Here is a 26,950-nt window from a genome sequence, read left to right on the forward strand (position 1 = left end):
ACATTTTTCAAGTTTTCTAGTGGAGAATTAGCCTGCTTCTTATTCATCTGTTAGAAACTTACAGTGTACATACATGGTATAAATATATTTCTCAAGTTTTTAATTTTTATCTTATTTATGATGTTTGATGAACAAAAGTATTTAAAATCTCTCTAACCCAGTTTCACCATTCTATTCAGACATTTTCTCCCAGTAAAGAGTGTTAGATCTTTACTCCTTGCTCTTTCTTAATCCCACTTCATCAATTCCAAAGTAATACTATTAATGTTATATGCTACTTAAGTCTGGTTTGGCATCTAAGAGCTCTGTATGTACAATTCTGCTTAAATAAGTCTTCAAAATGAAAACAAAGGAAAAAGATATATACTGGAAAATCTATGTGCCCTGTTGTGTTCCACACAACAGACAAGCTAGAAAAATGGAAAGGCTGCATACAATAAAAAGGAACAAACCTTTTCCAAACCTGTGTTTCAATTCTGAGCTATATTTCCTTTTAGTCTCATGGAATCTTATCCATTTTTATTCCTTTGACCTTCTTCAAAAATGCCTCCTTAAAGCAGGAAAACTGCATAGGTTTTTATTTCTAACTTTTCAAAAATATGATGATTTAGCTACATTCTCTGACTTCCACTGTAACTCTCAAGAGTTCTCATAGCAAAAGTTAGGTTTGGGAAAGTAATTTCTCTACTGTCAATAGAGCAATCATTTATCTGACCCCACCACCTTTTTTAGAAGAATGACTGAATTCACATCTGTGAAAAGCATTCTGTGTTTCTCTGCTTTTCAATTAACTGTCCTGTTTTTCATAGCTTGTATAAGTTTATATGCAAATATACAATTTTCCTGATATTTAGCATTATTCCACATCTTTTCCTCAGGTTTGTTTCTCAAACTTGTCTGTTAAAGAGTCTTCAGGTGAGTCCAGTTCTAATACATTTTTTTTTTTTTTTTTTGGACAGGCAGAGTTAGTGAGAGAGAGACAGAGAGAAAGGTCTTCCTTTTTCCATTGGTTCACCCCCAAATGGCCGCTGCGGTTGGCGCGCTGCGGCCAGCACACTGCGCTGATCTGAAGCCAGGAGCCAGCTGCCTCCTCCTGGTCTCCCCTGCGGGTGCAGGGCCCAAGGACTTGGGCCATCCTCCACTGCACTCCCTGGCCACAGCAGAAAGCTGGCCTGGAAGGGGGGCAAATGGGACAGAATCCGGTGCCCCAACCGGGATTAGAACCCGGTGTGCCGGTGCTGCAGGTGGAGGATTAGCCAAGTGAGCTGTGGTGCTGGCCCAGTTCTAATAAGGTTTAATGACTATCTATACTAGTCCACATTTATTCCATTATATTAAAATTTCATAGAATTTTGCTTGATTTATTCCCTATGTTCTGAACATTAGAATATAGAAACCTGAGGCCACAAGTAATGTCTTTGACCCATCCTTCTTCTGAGTATTTTCTATTATATAATGAGCAACCTGTCAATTGATTTATGTGATCTATGTGATGACCTTCATGATACTCACTTTATAATTTTACTTGTATTTTTAAATAAAATATTGATCTACTTATCAAATTACCAGATAAATAAATTTTTTCAATTCCTGAGAAATGAAGCAAACATAAATCAAATCATTCAAGGGATCTTAGGACAATGTCCAGAAAATCAACTCATTATCTAAATGACACTGATAATCAGTCACCATTTTTCTTTTTTCTTTTTCTTTTTTCTTTTTTGACAGGCAGAGTGGACAGTGAGAGAGAGAGACAGAGAGAAAGGTCTTCCTTTTGCCATTGGTTCACCCTCCAGTGGCCACCGTGGCCAGCGCGCTGTGGCCGGCACACCGCGCTGATCCGAAGGCAGGAGCCAGGTGCTTCTCCTGGTCTCCCATGTGGGTGCAGGGCCCAAGGACTTGGGCCATCCTCCACTGCACTCCCTGGCCACAGCAGAGAGCTGGCCTGGAAGAGGGGCAACCGGGACAGAATCCGGTGCCCTGACCGGGACTAGAACCCGGTGTGCTGGCGCCGCAAGGTGGAGGATTAGTCTATTGAGCCGCGGCACCGGTCGCAGTCACCATTTTTCATATTATTCCTCTTGTCAAGTTCTAATCCTCAATCAGAACCAGAGATTCAAGGTAAAGATATAATTATCACCTCTCATAACAATATCAATTTGGGAACCAATGTCATCATTTAGTCCCTTTCCTATGAATTCTTCATACATCTCTACTGACTCAACAGCGGTAAAAATCTGTGGATTCACCTTCTGATCCACATTACCTCTAAAAGATATTATTAATCTCAACCAGATAGCATTAACAATCTGTGGCAACATTTTCCAGTTTTCAAAGTTTTCTGCAAATTTAAGAGATTAACAAAAGGATGCCCCTAGTGACAAGAATCCCATGGCCCTTGCCAGATCCTAAAAAGGTACATGCAAAAATAACAATGTATGCTTAACAGAATAATTACACATAAAGTACATTGTCTTCAATTTAATACAAATGGATGAAATAAAGTACCTATGGTTTAGATTAAATTCTAATATAAACAGTATAAAATCAAGGAATAAAAGGCCTCTATGAGATTCAAGTGCAGATCTTAGAAAGCTAAGATATTGGCTATATCTTTAATGGTAAATGCTTTATAAAGAAAAATGTTTTCAGAATGCTTAATCATATAAGTGGAGAACAAATTACAAACAAAAATTAGCTGGAAAGATTAATTCTATGAATCACTGTCACCTAAAATTACTCAGTAATATTTCATAAATTTTCAATGAAAACACTCAAATTTAAAATTCTGTTAAAAATGGCCTCTTCAATCATTCATCTTAACACTTACTAAATGTCCTTTCAATATCAGACTCTATATGCTAAGCTTTACAGGAAGACTAAGTACTAGCTAGAAAATTAAACAACAATAAGAACAAAAACCAAAAACAGGTATTGTCTCAGTCAAAGGAAAAACAAAGGATACTTTTTCTTACAATTCTTCTCATAACTTATCAGCTCCTTAAAAAAAGATATATAACTTTCCCCTGAACAAATTGCTACTTGAATTTCATGTCTGCAACTCTCTCAAAATTAGGATGTATTGTGCTTCATACATTAATATTATGGCTATACTCTTCTAACACATAATCAAAATGACTTTAACTTATTTTAACAAAAAAAAGTGGGAAATAAAACTCCAAGGAAGCATATTTCTACATTCTAATAACAAGGGTGAGTAATACTACTTCAAAAAAGTCTCTATATTAAAAATTACCAAAAGGAAAATGGAATTATGAGCAGAGAGTTTTTCAAGTGGCATGTGAAAAATGGAGTATAGGAAAAACAAATGGTTATGTATTACAGAAATAAAAAATCCCAAGCATGTTATAAACATGAAAAATCTAAAAGCAATGTAAATCATATACCTCCTTATGCCAGAAGGGCACTACCATGAATGTCAAAATGTATCTGAACAAGGTAGGTCTGCAGATGGAGGTTAAAAAATAACTTGGGAGTATTTTGATCACTTACTCAGGCCTTTTGATCCCATGTCGTCAGGGATCTCCTGTAGAGAGTAGTCCCCAGAGAGCAAGCAATAAAAAGATAATCAAAGAAAATAGTTGTCAGTAATGCATAAAATTGGTGCTACAGTAAGAGACAGTTCCAAGACCATTACAGGTGCACATATCTTACAGAGCAGTTTTGTGGATTTCTCAGAGTCTGAGATGAGCTAACAGCTAAACGTAATCTACTCAAAGAATGAAAAGTTCTAGCTTAGAGGCTGGTTAAGAGTAGAGAAGCAAAATTTTAGGCCATTTCTTGCTACTTTAAAAGAAAAACTGCAATCTATTTACAATGATGAAATAGGATAAAGTGTTATGATTCCAGAAAATCTGGCATCAAGTTCTGGAAATGCTACACCTAGAAATCAACAGGCAGCTTCTCAGGTATCCATGTTTTTCCTTCAAAATGTTCTTTGAGTGTATGAATGTAAAAGTGTTGTAACCTTTATTTCAAATAAAAATATTAACTTAAAAATATTGTTTGCTTTAAATTAAGAATTCCTAAAGTGCTTGAAAAAGTTGATAGGCATAGAAATTAATTCACACCTATTAAGTCACCTCTGGTTAAGACAATTAGTAACCTGTTGCAGCTCTTGAAACTGTCTCCATGGTAACAACCAACTGCAGGGCAGTAGGTCCCTCTATATTTATTTTCAGTTGACCACTGGATCCACATACTTACGGTCAGCATCACTTGTTTCCTGCTCACTCTGGTCCTTGTTCTTGTAGAAGGGGAATTTTCGGGAAAAGAGGTTCTTTTTACGCTTGTCATTGAATGACTGCTGAAGAAGAGAAGGAGGGGCAAAACAAAGGGATGTCTACTGTCTGTGTGTACAAAGGCCCAGCCTAGCAGTTCTTGGAAGCTGACTCCTGTGACCACAGTGTGCAGTCTGTGTACAAATTTTACTTTCATTACATAGAAAATGAATTTCTAATTTTGTATACATTTCTCTAATATTTTATAACTGGAAGTATTAAAAAATTTTAAAGAATGTAATTCAGTTATATCTTAAAATAAGGAATAAAATGCTACTTGACAAAGAAGGTAAATAAATCTGATTACTATAATACCAACTTTTTTCTATCAATCCATATTTTTCTAGAAGAATTTCTAAATATAAGTACTAAGTACTGCACACCAAATTATTTTAAATGTTACTTTGCTGCCGAATTATTTCTTATGTATTAGGTAGTAATCTTCATTTTACTTGGACCTCACCACAGATTTTCCTTTTTTATTGAGCTATAATGAACTAATTGAAAAGACACTATTTAAAAAGTAAAACAAAATAATTGTGAGAAAGCTTGTAATGCCAAGTATTTAAAAACAATCATTTTTATTTTTGGAAGAGGAAAAAAGATAATTAAAAGCTTATGGTGTGAATTAGAAAATGGGAAAAAAAACTGAGAGGCCCATCAATCAGATAGAATCCAGGCAAAAGATTCCTATATGCTATCTAAGCAAAGGAAAAAGAGCAGAAGTCAGTCTCTTGGCCAATTTAAATGCTGTTACAACGGATTTGTTTTTAAGCTACACTATAATTGCTTTTAAAACAATATTTATTTTAAGTATTTGAAAGGCAGAGTTACAGATAGAGAAAGAAAAGGGAGAGAGAGATCATCTGCTGGTTCCCTTCCCAAATGGCTCTAATAGCTGAGGCTGGGTCAGATGAGAGCCTGGAATTCCATTTGGATAGACCATGTGGGTGGCAGGGGCCTAAGTGCTTGGGCCATCTTTGGCTGCTTTCCCAGATGCACTCACAGAGAGCTGGATGAGAGTGAAGCAGCTGGGATTTGAAACGGTGCTCATATGGGATATTGGTGTCGCTGGCGGCAGGTTAACCCACTGTGCCATGACACCAGTATAATTATCTTTTTAAAAAAGTTGAGTGTATAAATGGAACCACATAGAATCCATTGGTATCATATGCTCATTGGTACCATATGCTGCATACCAAATAAAAAGTGTGGTATTCATTAAAGCCACAAATGCAATTAAGATTCTAGTACTTTATACATAATTGTCACAAGGTGACTAGGCAGATTTGATGTCTGACATTGCATGATGTTGAAAGCAGTATTTTCCCTTAAGTGTCTCATTTGTGCATTCAGATTTAAGAGCATGTACCATAAATAATGTTGAGGCTATTCAAGAGGAATAGCTTCGTTTATGACTTCTCTCACAGGTGTTGATGTTTTGAAGGAAATGGCCTTACCTACCAGTGACACTAGAAATTATTTTGGAGGTAAAGAAGGAAACAATATAAAGGACAAACATTTCATTCTGTTTTTTCTTGAGTTTATTACGTCACCTCATTATTGATTGTCATAAGTTGCCACAGGAGGCCATCGAATCCTTCGTTTGCTTTCTACAATTTCAGTTACTATGATTCCAAATATTAAATGGAAAATTCCAGAGACAGATAATCCCTAGGTTTTAAACTGCACACCATTTTGGGGGGCATGATGAAAGCCCATACTTGTTCTATTTTGTCATGCTCGGAATGTGACTCATCCCTTTATTTTGTGTATCCAGCCTTTATATACTATCTGCCCACTTTTTATTAGATCAACAGGCTGCAGTATCACAGGGCCTGTTTTCAAGTCACTCTTATCATCTTTAACAGTGGCCCCAAAGTACAAGAGTAGTGATGTTGGCCATTTTATATGATTACTATTGTTCTATTTTGTTATTGTTGTTAATCTCTTACTGTACCTACTTTATAAATTAAACTTTGTCACAGGTATGTTGGAAGGTACATAGGAAAAACCGTAGCATACGCAGGGTTTGGTTTCAGGTGTTTACTGGGAGTTTTGTAACGTATCTACTCTAGAAAGGGGCAGAGTTATCACACAGTTATTTTAAAGTTCCAACAGTAGGCACTGTGTTTTTGGTATGTTCTTATTTTTAAGCACATGATGGAAGATGATTAAGATAAAGTGGACCCCACTGAGTTTTACCTCCAGTTCTATAAGGAGCTTAAAAGGAGGATCTATTTTGATAAGGATCTTTACAAAAACAAGGTTAAACTTTTCTTTTTACTTTTCATGTCTATAATTCAGGACAAAATATGTTCACAGTTCATTAGCCAACTATACTGTCTTGATTTCAATCATACATTTTGAAGGCTCTGAGGAACTAGATAAAAGAGAACTCTAAGCTGAAATTAAAAACTTTGTGGATAGGCTGGCACCGTGGCTCACTAGGCTAATCCTCCGCCTGCAGCGCCGGCACACGGGTTCTAGTCCTGGTCAGGGTGCCGGATTCTGTCCCGGTTGCTCCTCTTCCAGGCCAGCTCTCTGCTGTGGTCCGGGAAGGCAGCGGAGGATGGCCCAAGTGCTTGGGTCCTGTACCCGCATGGGAGACCAGGAGGAAGCTCCTGGCTCCTGGCTTTGGATCGGCACAGCGCGCCAGCCATAGTGGCCATTTGGGGAGTGAACCAATGGAAGGAAGACCTTTCTCCCTGTCTCTCTCTCTCACTGTCTAACTCTGCTTCTCTCACTGTCCATAACTCTCTGTCTCTCTCTCTCACTGTCTAACTCTGCCTGGCAAAAACAAAACAAAACAAAACAAAAACAAAAACAAAACCAAACTTTGTGCATGAGAAAAAGATAGTGTCTCCAAACTGTCAAGTAGCATTATTTGAATAAAAATCCTTGTGTGAATTCAAATTTTAGGAAGGAGAAAAAGAAACAAAATTAAGTATCAATGGAGAAAAATATGATAATTTAATTTAGTGAAGGGTTAAACCTTATTGCTTGTAAGAATCACCGGTTTTGAATTTAGTAATAACTTTTACAGTCTGCTGAAAGTTATTTTTAAATAAAGGTTATATTCCCCTCCTACTGCATATATAGTGGTCAGAGTCAGTTTCACAGCAAACAACCAAAAGAAACATGAAGTTTAAAATGTTTTGATTCTTGATAACTCTATTAGCCAAATTGAGATATCGTAAAGATATCATAATATAGAACAGAAAGGAATGATTGTTAGTTAAGAAATATATTAATTGTTTAACATTTAATATCATCTGGGTGAAAAATTTATTAAATGTGAAAATAAATAGCACAAGCAAACAAGACAAAAATGTGCAGGGAAAGTACAAAACTGAAGAGACATGCTACCTCCAGTTTCTCTATATTTTCAATCAAAAACACAATGATTAATTACTTAATATTAATGCTGTATTGCAAGAGAGTGCAATAAATATAAGAGCTGATAAAATATGACAAATTCAGGACACATTCAATGTGGAGATATTTCCATATGTAGTATTTCAAAATAGCCAAGTGAATGTTAAAAATTTTTATTGAGAAACTGAAATGTTTTAAGTCTGTAGTGAAAATAAAGACTACAAATCACCAGATAAGGAAAGGAAGAGGAGAAGTGGGAAATGGTATCATGGAAGGTAATGCAGTTCTGCATCAATGGCAAGCGTATTTTTACCCCACTTGGTATCATGCATACTTTTGGTGCTGTGTTAGAACCACAGTGACTGTGTATAAAGTTGGTTACAGTCAACAAACAAGACTGAGATTTAAATATGCCGTTAATTTAGTTAACATCTTACAGTATGAAAGAAAAGTTACAACATGCAACCTCTTTTTCATATCACTGACAGTGTATTGTACAAAATTATTTTTAAAGACACACATAAAACAAGCACAAAGCATTGTACTCATTTCAAATCCTGAGCATTTACTATTTTAAATAATGCTTTAGATCATGCTTTATCTGTGTTTCCTGAAAGCTACAATTTTAAAGCAACTTATCACTTCTAAAAAAGTGAAACAGTCTAATACAGTACATAATTTACTACAATTTAATTTCTTGGACTAAAGATCAAATTTATCTTTAAATTTTAAAGCTTTAAGTTAGAATATTCGATATCAGATGTACACAGTAAATGTATTTGTTAACTTTCCACGTTCATTTCAAATATTATCAAAGGGCTTAAGTAAAAAAAAAAAATCCAAAACATAAAACATTGCTATGAGTAGTTATTTTAAAACAGTATGTTTTTAGCTCTCTCTTCAGGCTTATTGCTAAAATATTCCAATGCAATGAGTTCAAGATAGTTAGGAATTATACAGTACAAGATAAACCTGCACACTACCCTTCTCATGTTCTCATATTCAAGTAGAACTTAAAAACAAATAAGAAAAATATGCATCTAAAATATATATATAAAATAATTTCTTTAATTTTTTTTTTTTGATCATCCACAAACCTCTCCTCTTCACTATCACTTTCCTTGTTCCCTCCAAATAAAAATGCACACTGGTTCCAACATTTAAAACATGGATTCTATTCAGAAATTTTATCAGGAGTAAAGACAGGAAAGAACAAGAAACTTTTCATTATTTTTTTAGAAAGCTTTTATTTAAAAAATATAAATTTCATAGGTACAGCTTTAGGGATATAGCGGTCAAAGACTTTCTATAACTTCATTTGCATCAACTTATCAACTTACATTATGACTTAAATCATAACTTGTATCTCAGGCCTATATTACAGAGGGTCATTATTAAATTAGCTATAGTGATTAATACTGGCAATACAAGTTTCAAATTATACATCTGAATGAAGGTTGAATCCATTTCATTTGTAAAAATAACGGTGACCAAAAGTATGTTGCTAAAAATTTATCAACTGATAGCTTGATAATTTGCAAAGACCTGTGAAATGTGTACACCTATCTAATAAATGCTTACTTTAGTGTCTCATAGCTAAATCATACAGCAAAATCCTTATTTTAACAATACAGCTAAATTAAAGAACTATGAAAAGGTCTTTTATCTTTGATTTTACATTCTAGATATGAGTTTTCATATACTCACCCCTTTATCTCCTCTTGTTTTAGAATTAAATTTCACTGTTTTTAATCGGGCTCGTTCTTTCTTCTCAACCCTGTTAAAATAGAGAGTGCTATATTTTAAGTATACCAAACATATTTAGTGGTTACACTAGAAATCATGGGAACTGATAACTTTATAATAGGCATTCGTTAAAAAAATTATTTATTTGAAAGGCAATTACAGAGAGGCAGAGGCAGAGGCAGAGATAGAAAGAGATCTTTCATTTATTAGTCTACTCCCCAAGTGGCCACAATGGCATGAGCTGGGCCCAATCCACAGCCAGGAGCCAATAGCTTCTTCCTGGTCTCTCACGTGGGCACAGGGGCCCAAGGACTTGGATCATCTTCAGCTTCTTATCCAGGCCCATTAGCAGGGAGCTGGATCGGAAGTGGTATAGCCAGAACTTGAACCGGCACCCATATGGGATGCTGGCACTACAGGTAGTGACTCTACCTGTTACGCGACAGCGCTGACCCCTGTAATAGGCATTTTTATATTCTAAAGAATTCTTTAGAAGCCAGCCAGGTTTGCATCCCAAAATTAATTAAAATTTCTGAAAAATGATATATAGTGCTCATTTTGTCAAGAAACAAAATGACTTATGTAGTATCAAAATATAATGGTGGCCGGCGCCGCGGCTCAATAGGCTAATCCTCCGCCTAGCGGCGCCGGTACACCGGGTTCTAGTCCCGGTCGGGGCACCGGATTCTGTCCCGGTTGCCCCTCTTCCAGGCCAGCCCTCTGCTGTGGCCAGGGAGTGCAGTGGAGGATGGCCCAGGTGCTTGGGCCCTGCACCCCATGGGAGACCAGGAAAAGCACCTGGCTCCTGGCTCCTGCCATCGGATCAGCGCGGTGCGCCGGCCGCAGTGCGCCGGCCGCGGCGGCCATTGGAGGGTGAACCAACGGCAAAAGGAAGACCTTTCTCTCTGTCTCTCTCTCTCACTGTCCACTCTGCCTGTCAAAAAAAAAAAAAAAAAAAAAAAAAAAATATAATGGTATACATTTACATAGGTAATCAATTTATAATTACATAGAAAATATTACAAAGTACTATTTCTGAGTTTAGTAATTTTCTAGGTTTTGTTTTTATTTAAATATTAGTTTAGCATATAACACATATGCTAACAATTAAGCTTAAGAGAAAAAAAGCAAATGTGGCAAAACGTTAACAATTGCTGAAAGTGGGGGAAGGCATACCACACAAAAACCTTCCCAAGCAGCCTATGAATACAGGCATTTTCTTTAGTACCCAGCTCTATAGTGTTATTATGGATACGGCAAAATCTCAGCACTCACGGATTTAAAACAGTTTTTTACTATGTCAGAGAAACCCCAAGGGTTCAGAACATAAATAATTTACTATCTTGCCTAGGTAATTATCAAGCAAATCATAAAATGAGCATTTACAACTCAAAATGGCTTTGTTTTAATCATTATCTTATTCAGTAAATTGCTGAGTGACTTAAATTGTGTTTTTAAGTGCTGTCCCTGAAAGAGACTCAAGAGTTGTAGGAACTGTAATTCTTTACGCTATTAATGGAAGTAAAGAAGCCTAAGAAAGTAGTTCTATTGAAGAAAATACATGTTCTGAATACATTTAAGAACAAAATGGCATAATTACTTGAGGTTTCATACTGTATTTTATGGGAGAACAACTATATTCTATGATGCAACTCATTAATTTGGGGATGGGTATAGGTCTCCAGTTATATCCTTTATATTATTCTTGTTTTAAAATAATCTTACAGAATTTTTATACAAAGTGGAAACAACTTCTTACTAAATCATTAGTATCTCTCAATGGTTGTAGGCACATGTAAAAGTCTTCACAAGATATGAGGCTCTCAGGGATGACACAATTTTTAGGAACTCTGACCTTAAGATGTGAGGCTTCTACTATTTAACTAGGTAAACATAAAACATATTGAATTTTAAAGAGAATATGTTTTATTTCAGGAAAAAAGTTACACTGAAGGCATAACTGTTAAGAGCAGTCAGTAAATACAAAATCTAGTCAAATATACGGATGATCTCTTTGCCTGCTGCCCAGCTCTGTCTCTGCCTTTCAAATAAATAAATATTCAAAGAAATGTTTCTTGGGATGGGCACTGTGGCACAGCAGGTGAAGCTGCTGCCTGCAATGTCAGCATCTCATGTGGGCCCTAGTTTGTGTCTCAGCTGCTCCATTTCAGATACAGCTCCCTGCTGATGGCCTGGGAAAAGCAGTGGAAGCTGGGCCCCTGCTATCCACACAGGAGATCTGGAAGAAGCTCTTTGCTCCTGGCTTCGGCCTGGCCCAGCTCCAGCTGTTGCAGCCATTTGGGGAGTGATCCAGCAGATGGAAGATATCTCTATCTTTCCCTCTCTCCCTGTTACTTTCAAATAAATAAATCGTAAGATTTTTTCTTAAAAACAGGACTTTCAGATAATGATTTGGATAAATCAGATCCTATAAATAAACTATGTTGTGAGAATTACAAACTGACATTTTAATACTTTTCCCACAGAAATAAGAGACATTTAACAGTATTTCATAGACCTTGGAAGGGATTCTCTTAAGTTGGGATCACCTGTACCACTAAGTGGTAATTATGTACCAGTGAACCATTAACAATAATGGTTAAAAGCAAAAAGGAAATAGAGACTAGTGCATGGCATCAATATGTATAAATTAAAAATATAAAAAAGAGACACAAGGTATACTACCAAATAGTTCTACAATATACTTTATTTTGCTTTTAGTAACTAGTGTAATCAAGCTTATTAATGTATCTAACACTTCACATTAATTATCTTTTTGTGGATGAGGCAGTTACAATACTTAGGATCTACTCTTTTAGTAAATTTCACATATTTATTAGTACAGCATTGTTACCTAAGTTCATAATGCTGTATGTTGGATTTCCTTACATAACTGAAAATCTTCATCTCTTAACCACCGTCTTCCCATTGGCTCCTCTACCTAGACCCAGGTAACTACCACTCTACTCTTATCTGTTTGACTATTTTAGATTTCATATAAAGGTGGGATCATACAGTATTTGTCTGTGTCTTGCTGATTTTACTTAGCAGAATGTTCTCTAGGTCAATCCATGTTGTCACACAGTAAAAGAAATGAGAATAGAAACTATTTATGTTATCCAACTTTTCAAGTGGTAAGAAAAACACTTAACAGTTAGTTACCTGCGTTTACTGGGAATCACTCCAACTTCATCACTTTCACCATCTGGTGTAACCTGCCTGGCTTGCCACCATTCGTCATCGGAAGCATTAATGACATGGAGGATATCTCCAAATTTGAAGTTTAATCCCTGACTGGGAAGGCCACTGTCTTTAGTCTTGTCATAATCAAAAAGGGCTCTAGACGCAGAAGAAAAAAAGTCCATGATTATTTGTTATAATATTAACCAATATTAAATAAACATGAGATTCTAAAAGTATGTATCATTTGGATAAACAATATGCTGTAGTAGGAAAATAATGCCAAGTTCAACTTTGTACTATATGAGTATACAAGAAGGCAATTAGACCTAAAAGAAACAGCAAAATCAACTTGTTACAGACTATTTTGTAATTACATATATTACCTAGTTTCTTTCAATACTGGAGGACAGATCTTTTTTTTTCCTTTAAAAAAAGATTATTTATTTGGAAGACAGAGGACAGAGGAGGAGGGAGATGGAGAGATGAATGGGAGGTTGGGGGGGGAGAGGAAGTAGGAGGAGGAGGAGGAGGAGGAGGGAGGGAGGGAGGGAGAGAGGGCGGGGTGGGGGGGGGGAGAAAGAGAGAGATCTTCCATTAGCTGATTCTCTTCCCAAATGGTGACAGTAGCTAGGCCAAAGCCAGGAGCCAAGACTCTATCCTGGTCTCCCATGTGGATGACTGGGGCCATCTTCTGCTGCCTTCCCAGGTGCAAGATCAGGGAGTGGGATTGGAAGCAGAGCAACCAGAACTTGAACTGGCACTCAGATATGGAATGCTGGTGTGGCAAGCAGGTGAGTGCTTAACTTATTGCATCACAATGCGCCTGTTTCTTTTTAAATTTGACAGCTAGAAATGTAAAAACAGCATATGTGGCTTATATAATGTTTCCATTGGACAGTGTTGCTATAGATGAATTAGTAAGTGCTTTGGAATCAGAATGGTAAAAGTTTGGGTACCAGGTCCACTACTTTAGTTTTGTTTTAATTTCTGTGTCAGTTTTACTTTGGGAAGTTTATCTAGTTCTCTTCAGTCCTTTCTCATCTATCAAATGGAGATAATAAAACTACCTTGTAGGGTTGTTTTGAGGATTAATTCAGATATTGTAGAATGTGTAGGAGAAATTTAAAAAACCTTTTAGCGCAATCCAGGGGCAACCTATAATGGATTCTAAAATGAAGACAAACCTAGAAAGTTGCTCTTAATAAACCAAAGGTAAACAAGAACATTGTTAAAGTAAACATTGAGAGGTTCTTTACTTTGACTAGATACTTTAGAAAAAGAAATTCCATGGGCCGGCGCCGCGGCTCACTAGGCTAATCCTCCACCTGCGGCACCGGCACCCAGGGTTCTGTCTCGGTCGTTCCTCTTCCAGTCCAGCTCTCTGCTGTGGCCCAGGAAGGCAGTGGAGGATGGCCCAGGTCCTTGGGCCCTGTACCTGCAAGGGAGACCGGGAGGAAGCACCTGGCTCCTGGCTTCGGATCGGCGCAGTGCGCCGGCCGCAACGTGCCAGCCATAGCAGCCACTTGAGGGGTGAACCAACGGAAAAAGGAAGACCTTTCTCTCTGTCTCTCTAACTAACTCTGCCTGTCCAAAAAAAAAAAAAAAAAAAAAAAAAAATTTCCTGGTAGATTTGGTTAGTCGTGGACTGTAAAACAGACTGACATAGTATTTATTCTACCAGTTAATTATTCCTTCTATGTATTCACATAACTAGAGTCAATAGTTTTCAGAATCAATATCAATGATGAAAATTATTGATAATTTTATCAACTGCCAAATATTTTGGAAAAATATTAATTTAATTTGGTAACTATAGAATGTTAAGTATATTTTAAAATCTGATAGAAAACTGTGTCTATTAAAGTACAGTATTTAAAATAGTTAAATTGTTAAGTCCAAATAAGTTCACTAGAGAGTACAGGAAGGTATCTCAGCAATTACTTTTTTTTTTTTTGTTTTAAATTTTTTTTTTATTTGACAGGTAGAGTTATAGACAGTGAGAGAGAGAGACAGAGAAAGGTCTTCCTTCCATTGATTCACTCCCCAAATGACCACTACAGCTGGAGCTGTGCTTTTTCCTGGACTCCCATGTGGGTGCAGGAGCCCAAGCACTTGGGCCATCCTCCACTGCCTTCCAGGGCCACAGCAGAGAGCTGGACTGGAAGAGGAGCAACTGGGACTAGAACCCGGCACCCATATGAGATGTCGGCGCCGCAGGCGGAGGATTAACCAAGTGAGCCAAGGCGCCGGCCCTAGCAATTACTTATAATGTAATTTATTCATTCATTTATCCTAACTCGGCAACTGGAAATTAGAACAAAAATCATATTCGTTTTCATGCTACCCAACTTTTTTTTTTTTTTTTAATTTTTTTTATTTTTTATTTTTTTGACAGGCAGAGTGGACAGTGAGAGAGAGAGACAGAGAGAAAGGTCTTCCTTTGCCGTTGGTTCACCCTCCAATGGCCGCCGCGGCCGGCGCGCTGCGGCCGGCGCACCGCGCCGATCCGATGGCAGGAGCCAGGAGTCAGGTGCTTTTCCTGGTCTCCCATGGGGTGCAGGGCCCAAGCACCTGGGCCATCCTCCACTGCACTCCCTGGCCACAGCAGAGGGCTGGCCTGGAAGAGGGGCAACCGGGACAGAATCCGGCGCCCCGACCGGGACTAGAACCCGGTGTGCCGGCGCCGCTAGGCGGAGGATTAGCCTAGTGAGCCGCGGCGCCGGCCTACCCAACTTTTTTTTATGATTTATTTATTTGAAAGTCAGAGTTATAGAGAGGCAGAGGCAGAGAGAGATCTTTCATCTACTGGTTCACTCCACAAATGGCTGCAACAGCCAGAGCTGGGCCGATCCAAACCAGGAGCCAGGAGCTTCTTCCAGCTCTCCCACGCAGGTGCCTAACCACTTGGGCCATCTTTTACTGCTTTCCCAGGGCATAGCAGAGAGCTGGACTAGAAGTAGAGCAGCTAGGTCTTGAACCAGTGCCCATATGGGATGCCGGTGCTGCAGGTAGCGACCTTACCACAGCACTGGCCCTCATGCTACGCAACTTTTAAGAAATCATCTCTTTGGGCCACTGTTATGGCACTGGAGGATAAAGCTGCTGTCTGTACCTGTATGGGTGCTGATTCATATCCTGGCTACCCCCTTTCCCATCCAGCTCCCTGCTAAATGCCCGAGAAAAGCAGTGGAAAATGTTAACTGTTGGGCCTCTGCCACTCTTGTGGAAGACCTGGATGAAGCTCCTGGCTCCTGGTTTTAACCTGGCCCAACCCTGGCTGTTGCAGCCATCTGGGGAGTAAACTAGGGATTGGAATTTCTCTCTTTCAAATAAATATATTTGATGGCTAAATAAATTAATTAGTCAATGGCTTTTTTTTTTTGGACAGGCAGAGTTAGTGAGAGAGAGAGAGAGAGAGAGAGAGAGAGACAGAGAGAAAGGTCTTCCTTTTTCCGTTGATTCACCCCCCAAGTGGCTGCTATGCCGGTGCATTGTGGTCGGCGTGCTGCGCCGATCCGAAGTCAGGAGCCAGGTGCTTCCTCCCGGTCTCCCATGAGGGTGCAGGGCCCAAGGACCTGGGCCATCCTCCACTGCCTTTCCATGCCGTAGCAGAGAGCTGGACTGGAAGAGGAGCAACTGGGACAGAATCTGGCACCCCAACTGGGACTAGAACCCGGGGTGCTGGCCGTCAATGGCTTTAAAATGTGTTCTTTAATGTCTTCCAAGTTGATGGTGTGAAGTATGATTGGGGAATCAAAATTGGGAAGGCTCATTTAAACATATATTAAAACATATAGAAGACTATAAATACATGGATACAAACGAATATAACATGAAAGTAACTTAGAGGTAGAATGTCAAAAGAAATACAAAAATATCTCAACATTTTTATTATCATAAATCTATCTTTTGAATAAAAAATGTAATATTAACTATATGATGAACAAAGAACAAAAGAAAATAAATCATAATCTCTGTTCTTTGTGTCAGCATTTTAACTTAATGTTTGATTCACATACACACAAAAAGAACCCACAGAATAGGTTATGAGTTAATAAAGCTAATATAAAGACCACTTGTTAACTACTATCCAACTTAAGTCTGTACACAAAATCTATTTCAGTAATTCACAATCATCTTGTAGTTTTCAATGACCTTGTTTCCCTCAGTTCAGAAGTTAATCATTATTAGCAGTTAAATGTCATTGTGAATATAGTATTTATTTTCTTGATTCTCATCCTCTGTTGGTTTGGTTTTATCATATATGTGTGGATGACTAAGCAGTATAATGTATAGTTTTGCATGTTTCAGAGCTTTATCAAAAGATATACTGTATGAGTATGGCACATGTTTCCTCAAACTACCCCAAGAGTAAAACTAAACACTTGCCATGGGACTCCAAATCCCAGTAAGTTGGCAGGTACCAATGCCATCTTACTAAAGTGATCAGTTTAAGTTCATAACTAATCGTAAAGATAGGATTAAGTGTCAAAGGGATCACATAAGTAAGACCAAGTGTCTGCTAATAATAACTGATAGAATTAAAAAGGAGAGAACGATCCAAAATGGGAAGCAGGCCACACAGCAGACTCATAGAAAGACAAATGCCCTCAACAGCACTCTGGCCTCACAATCAGCCCTTAAGGCCTTAAAGATCTGCCTAAAAAGCCTATGACAGCATTTCAGGCATGGAAAGCCAAGACACTGTGGCAAAAAATGACCTACACGAAAGATCTCTGTGAGTGAGATCCTGGTGGAAAGGGGCCATCAAAGAAGGAGGTACCTTTCCCTGAAGGGAGGAGAGAACTTCCACTTTGATTATGGTCCTGTCTAAATAAGGTTGGAGTCTGTGGACTTAAGAGGCTTTCATAGCCTTGGCAGCTCATGACAAAAGCCTCAGGTGATCACTGATGTCATTAATAAGAGTGTCAGTTGTTAAATCAACAACAAGAGTCACTGTGCATTTGCTTCCCATGTAGAATTAACGGTAAAACTAGTCTTCAAACAGTACTTTATACTTTGCGAGTTCTTGTGGGTGCAAACTGTTGAAAACTTAGTACAGAGTTGATCTTCTATATATAAAGATAATTAAAAATGAATCTTGATGAAGAATGGGATGGGAGAGGCAGTAGGAGGTGGGATGGTTTGGGGGTGGGAGGGCAGGTGTGGGGGGAAGAACTGCTATAATCCAAAAGTTGTACTTATGAAATTTATATTTATCAAATAAAAGCTTTCTATATAAAAAAGATACTGTATGTAGTCTTGTAGCTTTTTTTTTTTTTAACTTTTGGAAACAAAAATGTATCAACTAAAAAGAACCGTAAGATTTGTGGTTAACTATAGCAGACTGGCTTTGTGTCTACTTTCCCTCCTCTGAAACTTATTAAAATAGTAAGAAATAAAAAAAATGAGAACAGGAAAAAAATTTTAATATATTTTTAGATACAGTAATTAAACTAAGCAGACTGAAGGAAGCTATAACTAAGATGCCTGAAGAAAGGGAAAGTATTACAAGGTTTATTTCATAAGAACTTCAGAAACATTTGTCTTTCTCTGCAGTGGAGTCTGCACCTTCCCTTTGAGTTCATACAACAAAGTTCCCTGCCAAGGCCTCTGCAAGCTGACTCCCTAGTGCTTCACCTGGCCTCTCACCCAGACTCCGTGCTGGATTTAATGTTCTGTATGGATTTATGAATGACTGAGTGAGATAAATCAACTCAGCTTGTCCCAAATGGTGATGGCACAGAGTGATGCCGAGGGGACAGCCTTCAGATGATCAAGGTGGACTCCTAGTACATGTTTTCCATTCCCAGAAGAAGAAATTAAAGCTCTTTTTTAAAATTTTATTTCTTTTTCTTTTTTTTTAAATTTTTTTGACAGGCAGAGTGGACAGTGAGAGAGAGAGAGAGAGAGATAGAAAGGTCTTCCTTTGCTGTTGGTTCACCCTCCAATGGCCACTGCGGCCGGTGCGCTGCAGCCGGCGCACTGCGCTGATCCGATGGCAGGAGCCAGGTACTTATCCTGGTCTCCCATGGGGTGTAGGGCCCAAGTACTCGGGCCATCCTCCACTGCACTCCCGGGCCACAGCAGAGAGCTGGCCTGGAAGAGGGGCAACCGGGACAGAATCTGGCGCCCCGACCGGGACTAGAACCTGGTGTGCCGGCACCGCAAGGCAGAGGATTAGCCTAGTGAGCCACGGCGCCAGCCGAAATTAAAGCTCTTCACAGCTCAAATCTGATCCCATTCTCTTTTCAGCCAACATTCTTTCTCTTCTTCACCTAGACAGCCCCTACTCATACTTCATAGAGATATATTTGCTGGGACAGTTCAAATTTTCCTTCCTTATTCATTCATTCATCTATTTGAAAGTCAGAGCTACAGAGAGAGAGAGAGAGAGGCAGAGAGAGAGAAAGGCAGAGAGAGAGAGGTCCTCCATCTGCTGGCGCACTCCCCAACTGGCCACAGCGGCTGGAGCTAAGCTAATCCAAAGCCAGGAGACTCTTTCAGGACTCCCACGTGGGGCAGGGGCCCAAGGACTTGGGCCATCTTCCACTGCCTTCCCAGGCCACAGCAGAGAGGTGGATCAGAAGTGGAGCAGCTGGGTTTCAAACCAGCACTCATATGGGATGCTGGCATTGTAGGCAGTGGCCCTACCTACCATGCCACAGCACCAGCCCCTCGAATTCTCCTTTGAGAGATTCTCATTGCCCCTGTAGCCCTCTTTACAGTATTCACCACAATCAGAACCTCCTCTCTGTTGATGTTAACATACATTTATTCCACATTGATAGAGACATAGATACCCATTAGGTAGACAGGGTAAAGGGGATCCCTTCCCATCATCTGGAGCCAAGTCTCAGAGGACCCGAGAGAAGTCAAACAACTGGCTTCTATGAAGGATTTCTGTGATTGGAGGCTTAATTTTCAACTAACAAACAAAAGAAACTGTCACTTTTCAATGCCTCTCCCAGACCAATTGAAAGAACTTCCCATTTTTCAGCCTACAGTACTATTTCCCTCTTTAAGTCTACTTGCATTAACTTTTAAGTCATAAGGACTAGGCCTCATCTAGCATATGGTAGGTGGATGCTTACAAAATACAGAATATTTTGGGGGTAGAAAAAAATGAATAAGCAATTTCTTTCCCTCTACCTTTGAAGTCTTTTTACTTATTGTTTTATTTCGTTTTTTAAAAAAGATTTTATTTATTTATTTGAGAAGCAGAGCTACAGATATATAGAGAGAAGACAGAGAGAAAGGTCTTCCACCTGTTGGTTCACTCCCCAAACGGCTGCAATGGTCAGAGCTGGGCCCATCCGAAGCCAGGATCCAGGAGCTTCTTCTGGGTCTTCTATGCGGGTGCACAGACCCAAGCAACTGGGCAATTTCCACTGCTTTCCCCGGACATAGCAGAGAGCTGGATACGAAGAAGAACATCTGGGACACGAACCAGCACCCATATGGGATACTGGTGCCACAGGCAGAATCTGAGCCTACTATAGCGTAACGCCAGACCCTACTTATTGTCTTCTATGACTACAAAGCTCTTTTCTTGAAATTCATGTCTTATTATAATTTGTCTAATTATCAAAAATTCTAAAAATGCTCTTGAATTAGAGGTGTACAATACTAAGACAGATAAGTTACTGAAAACAAGATGATACTGTATATATAATATTTATATAATGTACTTTTCATGAACTGTCTTAAATTCCTTTGTATTCAAGGATTTCAAAATTTTTTGAATTAAAAGAAACTTCTCTTTTAATTTCACTTTTCAAGAACTTTTTGAAGTAGCTTTGTAGCATTTGACCTTCTAGGTCCCTTTTTCTGGCCTCAATCCCCAAAACCTCCAGAGGTTTGGTATCCAGAGAAAATGAAATTGAGAAACTCTAATTGTGGAACTTGGTGGAGGAGGGAGAAGTTGCTGGACTGAAATCAGACAGATGAAAAGAAAAATTACATATTGGAAATGGAAATTCTAGCAATCTTGCTAATAGTGCTGGCAGGAGATTAAGGATTCTTTTTTTTCTCTAGGTATCTGTAATGGGTTATCAAAGAAAAGAATGACATGAGGCAGGAGAGGGGAATGAAAAGAGCTGATATATTCTGCCTCCTCCACCCATTATTTTCTAGCTAAATCCTGTAGCTTTATTCTCTAATCATAAGGACAGAGGGGTGGTGTTGTGGTGCAGTGGGTTAAGCAGTTGTCTGTGGCACTGGCATATCATATGAGCAAATGCTTGAGCCCCAGATGCTCTGCTTCTGATCCAGCTCCCTGCTAAGGCACCTGGGAAAGCAGCAGAAGATGGCCTGAGTGCTTGGGCCCCTGCACCCATGTGAGGGACTCAGAGGGAATTCCAGGCTCCTGACTTCAGCCTGGCACAGCCCTGGCCATTAGGGTCATTCGGGGAAGGAACTAGCAGATGGAAGATTTGTCTTTTTTTTTTTTTTTTTGACAGGCAGAGTGGACAGTGAGAGAGAGAGACAGAGAGAAAGGTCTTCCTTTGCCGTTGGTTCACCCTCCAATGGCCGCCGCGGCCGGCGCGCTGCGGCCGGCGCACCGCGCTGATCCGATGGCAGGAGCCAGGAGCCAGGTGCTTTTCCTGGTCTCCCATGGGGTGCAGGGCCCAAGCACCTGGGCCATCCTCCACTGCACTCCCTGGCCACAGCAGAGGGCTGGCCTGGAAGAGGGGCAACCGGGACAGAATCCGGCGCCCCAACCGGGACTAGAACCCGGTGTGCCAGCGCCGCTAGGCGGAGGATTAGCCTATTGAGCCGCGGCGCCGGCCTGGAAGATTTGTCTTTCTGTGTCTGTCTCTCTCCCTCCATCTCTCTCTGTCTCTAACTCTGCCTTTCAAACAAACAAATAAATCTTCAGGAGAAAAAAAAAAGATGGAAAACAAGGATTACTGAATATTTAAAGAATATCTCACATGTAAAAAGGAAATAAGCTAACTAGAAAAAATAGAAAGCAGAGAATCCAAGAAACAGAGGAAAATTAAAGAGAAATCTATTGAAATAAAAGGAAGATGACAAAAAATAAAAGAAAAAAGGAAAGAAAAATCAGATAATCACCTCTTGGAAAATAAAATAGGAATCATCTCCTCTTTTCATATCCCCAATTCTCTACTGAGGAGAAGGCAGAATAAACTCTTATTCAGACATATTAAGTCTCAAAAAAACCACTTCCCATATACCCTTTACTCAGGAATTTAATGGAAGATGTGTTCTAGCAAAGGAAACATAAACTGAGAAGAAAATGTGGCATCTAGGAAACAGACTCTGACACAGTAGAGAGTCAAAGGGAACAGGGTAACAGCAAAGGGATTATCACATCTGAGGGATACACAGAAGAGATACAGACTGCGGCAAAAACCTGAACTGATAGACCATGTGTGTGACTATGTTTTATCATGTGAAAACCAGAGGCCACTGATAGATACTTAGTAATAAGCATATGGTAAATTAAGTAAATGAAGATGTGAGACACTTTAGTCCAAGAAAAAGGAAGGGTTGCAGAAGGAAAGCGGCATGGTCATAAGGTACTATTTAGTTATGATATCTATTATTACATAGTGACATGACTGTAAATGCTATTAATTTTATTAACACTGATAAGGCTACATCTGAGTGACAGGGAAAGGGGCAGGCTGCATGGTTAGGTATGGAAGATAATCTCATTTAACACTGCATTAAATTCATAACATCCAAAGTAGATAAAATAGAAACTAACATTATCTGCATGTTTTGGGAATTTTGAAGGAAAAGACAAAGGAATCTATCAGAAAACCAGAGGAAAACTACTTCTAGGGAATGAAACTAGGGATTGGTGAGAAAGTGACACTTTTCTTTATTAGCTTTATGATAATATGACTTGTTTTTAAAGATTTACTCATTTATTTGAAAGGCAGAGTTACAGAGAGGCAGAGGCAGAAGCAGAGAGAGAGGTCGTCCAGACCTCTAGGTAAATCTAAGCTTTGGACAATATGACATATCAAACTTATAGTCACTACTAAAACATCAATCTAAAAAAAATTCCAGTTGATATTTATTGTATCTTTCTTTATATCATTTTTACTCAAGGGTAAGTTTCATTAATAAAATTATAATAATATTCTACTCTTAAAAGACATACTGTCAGGAAACCAATCATTAAAAATTTCACAATTTGCAACACATTTTTCTATAGTAAAATTAAGTCATAATGATAAATCTGAAAGAATCTGCATGCATAAGTAATTAAAGTGTTGTCAAAATTAGCAGTAGAAAATTTACCTGACATAGAGAGATCGCTTCTGGCTAGTTCGAAGAGATCCTGACCCTGAACTAATGCTACTATTCATCATCTGCTCCCGTAAGTCATGTATTTTAGCTTCAAAACGACTGTATTCTAAAGGGAGAAAAAGAAAAATAAATTTATTTATGTTCTTAAAATATTAACTGAAGACAAAGTGTCAAAAATGTAAACTGTTTTAAGATTGAGGAGGTATGCTAGAACCTTAAAATAGTAATCTGCATTTCATCAATCATGAAAAGTAAAAAAAAAAAGTGTACCATAAATTAGAATTAATTGAGCTAGAATTTTCCCATGTGCTATTTTAAGGTTCATATTACATTTAATCAATAAAAAGGTAATTTCCATGCATGAGATAGTATTAGCTATATTACAGTATTGTCTAATTGGAGTAACTTTTAAAATCAGGATTTGCTCTAATTTTTATATTGGAAAAGAAATAATATACCATATGCTTTGATGACTTTTCCCCTTGTCTTATATTCTTAAACATAAAACTTGTGTAGGGACAATAATAAATGGAAAAATATATCATAAAAATGAGAAACGGAATTTTAGCTCATTTTATCATTAACAAATTGTCAAATTGCCCAAATAAGATTCAAAAGCAATCAGAAATAACATCTATAAACATTTTTATTTAAAACATTTTTCACATAAAAACACATATGATTTTGGAAGATGGACTATTTTAAATAATACTATATATTAAAAATGATAATCTATGAATAAAAAACCTTAAGCATCTTTTAAAAAATATTATATAGTTATACACACTTATCTTTTTCTCTATTTATAACAAATTCTTTTACAGACAGGTCAAATCAAATTTGATTTTCTCTGAGCCAGCCTCAGAGCAAACAAGTTCTGTGGGAGTTTGTACAGTTTAAGATGACATTAGTTAAGAGTAAGTCTGATTATTGTTTACTCTTCCTTCCACCATAGTCATCAAATTTGGTTTATGAATAGTATGATCAAAGAAGCCAAGAATTCGTTGAGAGACACATTTAAAAGCTCTCATTAATATCAAATGAAATATTCTATTGTCCTTGAAAGAATCAATAAAAATCTAAATAAAACATTAGTAGACTGATTAGTATAATGTATCCCTTGTAACTCAATAATTAATGAATCCAGGACAAATCTTTCGTATGTGTAGACATAGTTAAGACACAGATAAGTGAATCAAGATATATAAAAATATAAGGTACATTATGAATTTATAATAGTTCCTTTAATTAAAAATTAGGATTACTGGGATTTTAATGTATCTTACATTTATATGTGCTTTATTACATATCAAGAGGCTTGAGTTTTAAGAAACAGGAAAATAACAGAATTGAGTACTGTGTAATGACTTATTTTATACAATTTTACATTCACAATTGTGAATAGTAATGCCAATACTACCACTTACTGCAAACAGTTAGCTATTTCCCTATCCCCCCCCCTTTTAAATCCATAGGGTACAGTCCACTAGGGATATAAAGTTGAATTGGAAGTTTCTCCCTGGGTGTAATATTGCCAAAAGGATACACATTTAGGTTCACTTGTTTCTTTTTATTTTCTACTTCAAATTTTCTACTGTTTTAGTAAAGAAGTAAAGTAGTTCCAAAATCAAATCTGTAAAAAAAAGCTACTAAAAAAAAGAAAGAAAAGAAAAATAACTCCTGGAGTGCATATTTTGCCCATCTGTTAACACTTTTACTTCCTATAATGAACTGTCTAGGTTTGACACATGCTTCTGATACCTGACTCCAGCAAACTGCTAATGCAGACCTTGGGAGACAGTGGTGATGGCTCAAGTAACTGGGTTTCTGTCCCTATGCTGGAGACCAGGATTGAGTTCCTGGCTCTTGGCTTCCATGTGGCATGGCTTTTGAGAGCATCTAAATGGTGAACCAACCAGCAGACGGGAGCTCTAGCTTGTGCTCTCTCAAAAAACTGATTAATTAAACAATAAAAAGAGAAGAAATGCCTTAAAATAAGAGTCCAGCCTCTATTTTTCTCATCTTATTCCATCTTGGTTATTATGTATATAGCTAAAGAAAGGCTTCTTCTTCCATTTTTAACAATAAAAGAAGATACATACACATGCAAATACTTTCATACTTATTCTGTATCATTTTATGTATATGTCACTGTATGTATATATGCACATTTATTATTTTCTTAAATGAACAGCAATATACATTTTTCCACTTCTTGTTTATTTCCACTTCTTGTGTATTCAGATGTTCTCCATTCTGTTTTTACAGCTATATAATCCTTCTGTCTTCAACCATTACCTTTGTTGAAGGTATGTCTCCTACATATTGTGTAGGGTTAGATTTTGCTTTATTAATAAATCTGAAAACTGTTTTAAGATGATTTAACTTTTCTTATGATTGCTGGTTTATGATCATAGCTTTATCCTTACCATTTTGTGTTACATATAAATAGCCCGTCACAGTATACTTTCCCAAAATGCCCACATCCCACATGCGTTTGAACAACCTGAACTTGTCATTCCTCCATCAAAAGGTGGAGTCTTAATTCCCCTTGCCTTTAATCTGAGCTAGTTTTTTTTTTTTTTTGACTCACCTGGAAGCAAGAGAATATGGTAAAACAGATCCTGTGTGACTTGCAAGGTTAGAGTAAGAGAGGCTTTTGCCTTACTTATTAAATATTTTTTTGGATGTTCGTTTTGAGGTAAACTAGAAGCCATGCTACAAGTCCAACCATTCTAAAATCATCATGCTACAAGAGGTCACACAACTGTTCTCTGAACCCAAACTTTTCAGTCAGTACTATCAAGCCACAAGACAAGGGGAGTTAAGCCATAACAGACCCTCCAAAGTAGCTACTAGTTGAGTTCCATTAAGTGACCCTAGTTGATTCCACATAGAAGAAACTTCTAGTTAAAATCCTGCCTATATTCCTAACCTTGTGAATTCATAAAATGAATTTTAACTCAGTAGGCTTTGGGATATTTTGTTATAAAGCAACAATAACTGTAATACAGTCTCATTGAGTGATTTAAGTTTGTGTGTGTGTGTGTGTGTGTGTGTGTGTGAAACTTTATGGAAGTCTGTCCTTCTATTCTAATGGTCAAGGAAAAAAAAAAAACACAAAAACATACTATGAACAAATCTCTCCAGATCTGATCTGAAATATTACCCTCTTATACCCAGTTACAAACTTTAATGAAATCAGAAAGTTTATACTTTTCTGTTTTTTTTTTTTTTTTTTTTTTTTTTGACAGGCAGAGTGGACAGTGAGAGAGAGAGACAGAGAGAAAGGTCTTCCTTTGCCGTTGGTTCACCCTCCAATGGCCGCCGTGGCCGGCGGGCTGCGGCCGGCGCACCGCGCTGATCCGATGGCAGGAACCAGGTACTTATCCTGGTCTCCCATGGGGTGCAGAGCCCAAGCACTTGGGCCATCCTCCACTGCACTCCCTGGCCATAGCAGAGAGCTGGCCTGGAAGAGGAGCAACAGGGACAGAATTCGGTGCCCCGACCAGGACTGGAACCCGGTGTGGCAGCGCCGCAAGGAGGAGGATTAGCTTAGTGAGCCGCGGCGCCGGCAAGAAAAGAGATTTTTAAAAGGTGTTTATTTATTTATTTGAGAGAGTTATAGACAGAGAGAGGGAGAGACAGAGAGAGAGGTCTTCCATCCCACTGGTTCACTCCCTAGATGGCTACAACAGCTGAAGCTGAGACGATCCAATGCCAGGATCCAGGTGCTTCTTCTGGGTCTTCCACATGGGTACAGGGGTCCAAGGACTTCTATTGCTTTCTCAGACCACAGTAGAGAGCTGGACTGGAAGAGGAGCAGCCAGGACTTGAACTAGCACCCATATGAAATGCTGGCGCTGCTGATGGAGGCTTAGACTACTAGACCCCAACGCCAGCCCTATACTTTTTCTTTTTTTGACAGGCAGAGTGGACAGTGAGAGAGAGACAGAGAGAAGTCTTCCTTTGCCGTTGGTTCACCCTCCAATGGCTGCCGCGGCCGGCGTGCTGTGGCCGGCACACCGCGCTGATCCAATGGCAGGAGCCAGGTA

The 26,950-nt window shown here is 38.4% G+C and overlaps 1 protein-coding gene across 45 annotated transcripts in view; it reads right to left on the reverse strand.

Annotated features, from left to right (window-relative positions):
• Positions 1–26,950, reverse strand: part of DLG1 (discs large MAGUK scaffold protein 1) — a 249,880-nt gene that overhangs the window by 25,314 nt on the left and 197,616 nt on the right. For 19 of the 45 annotated variants that reach the window (XM_070072340.2, XM_070072334.2, XM_089331971.1 and 16 more), the window contains 4 exons: positions 22,887–23,001; positions 12,588–12,764; positions 9,387–9,456; positions 4,228–4,327 (listed from right to left, as the gene is read on the reverse strand). In XM_070072340.2, the coding sequence (XP_069928441.1) occupies positions 4,228–4,327; positions 9,387–9,456; positions 12,588–12,764; positions 22,887–23,001 (462 nt within the window). Of the gene's footprint in view, positions 1–3,513; positions 3,548–4,227; positions 4,328–9,386; positions 9,457–12,587; positions 12,765–22,886; positions 23,002–26,950 lie in introns of all 45 variants that reach the window. The other 26 variants (XM_008266703.5, XM_051818936.3, XM_002716525.6 and 23 more) reach the window with 4 other exon arrangements.

The sequence above is a fragment of the Oryctolagus cuniculus genome, chromosome 4, assembly GCF_051225735.1.
Source record: "Oryctolagus cuniculus isolate XC-2025 breed Fujian yellow rabbit chromosome 4, ASM5122573v1, whole genome shotgun sequence".
Taxonomy (NCBI): Eukaryota; Metazoa; Chordata; class Mammalia; order Lagomorpha; family Leporidae; genus Oryctolagus; species Oryctolagus cuniculus.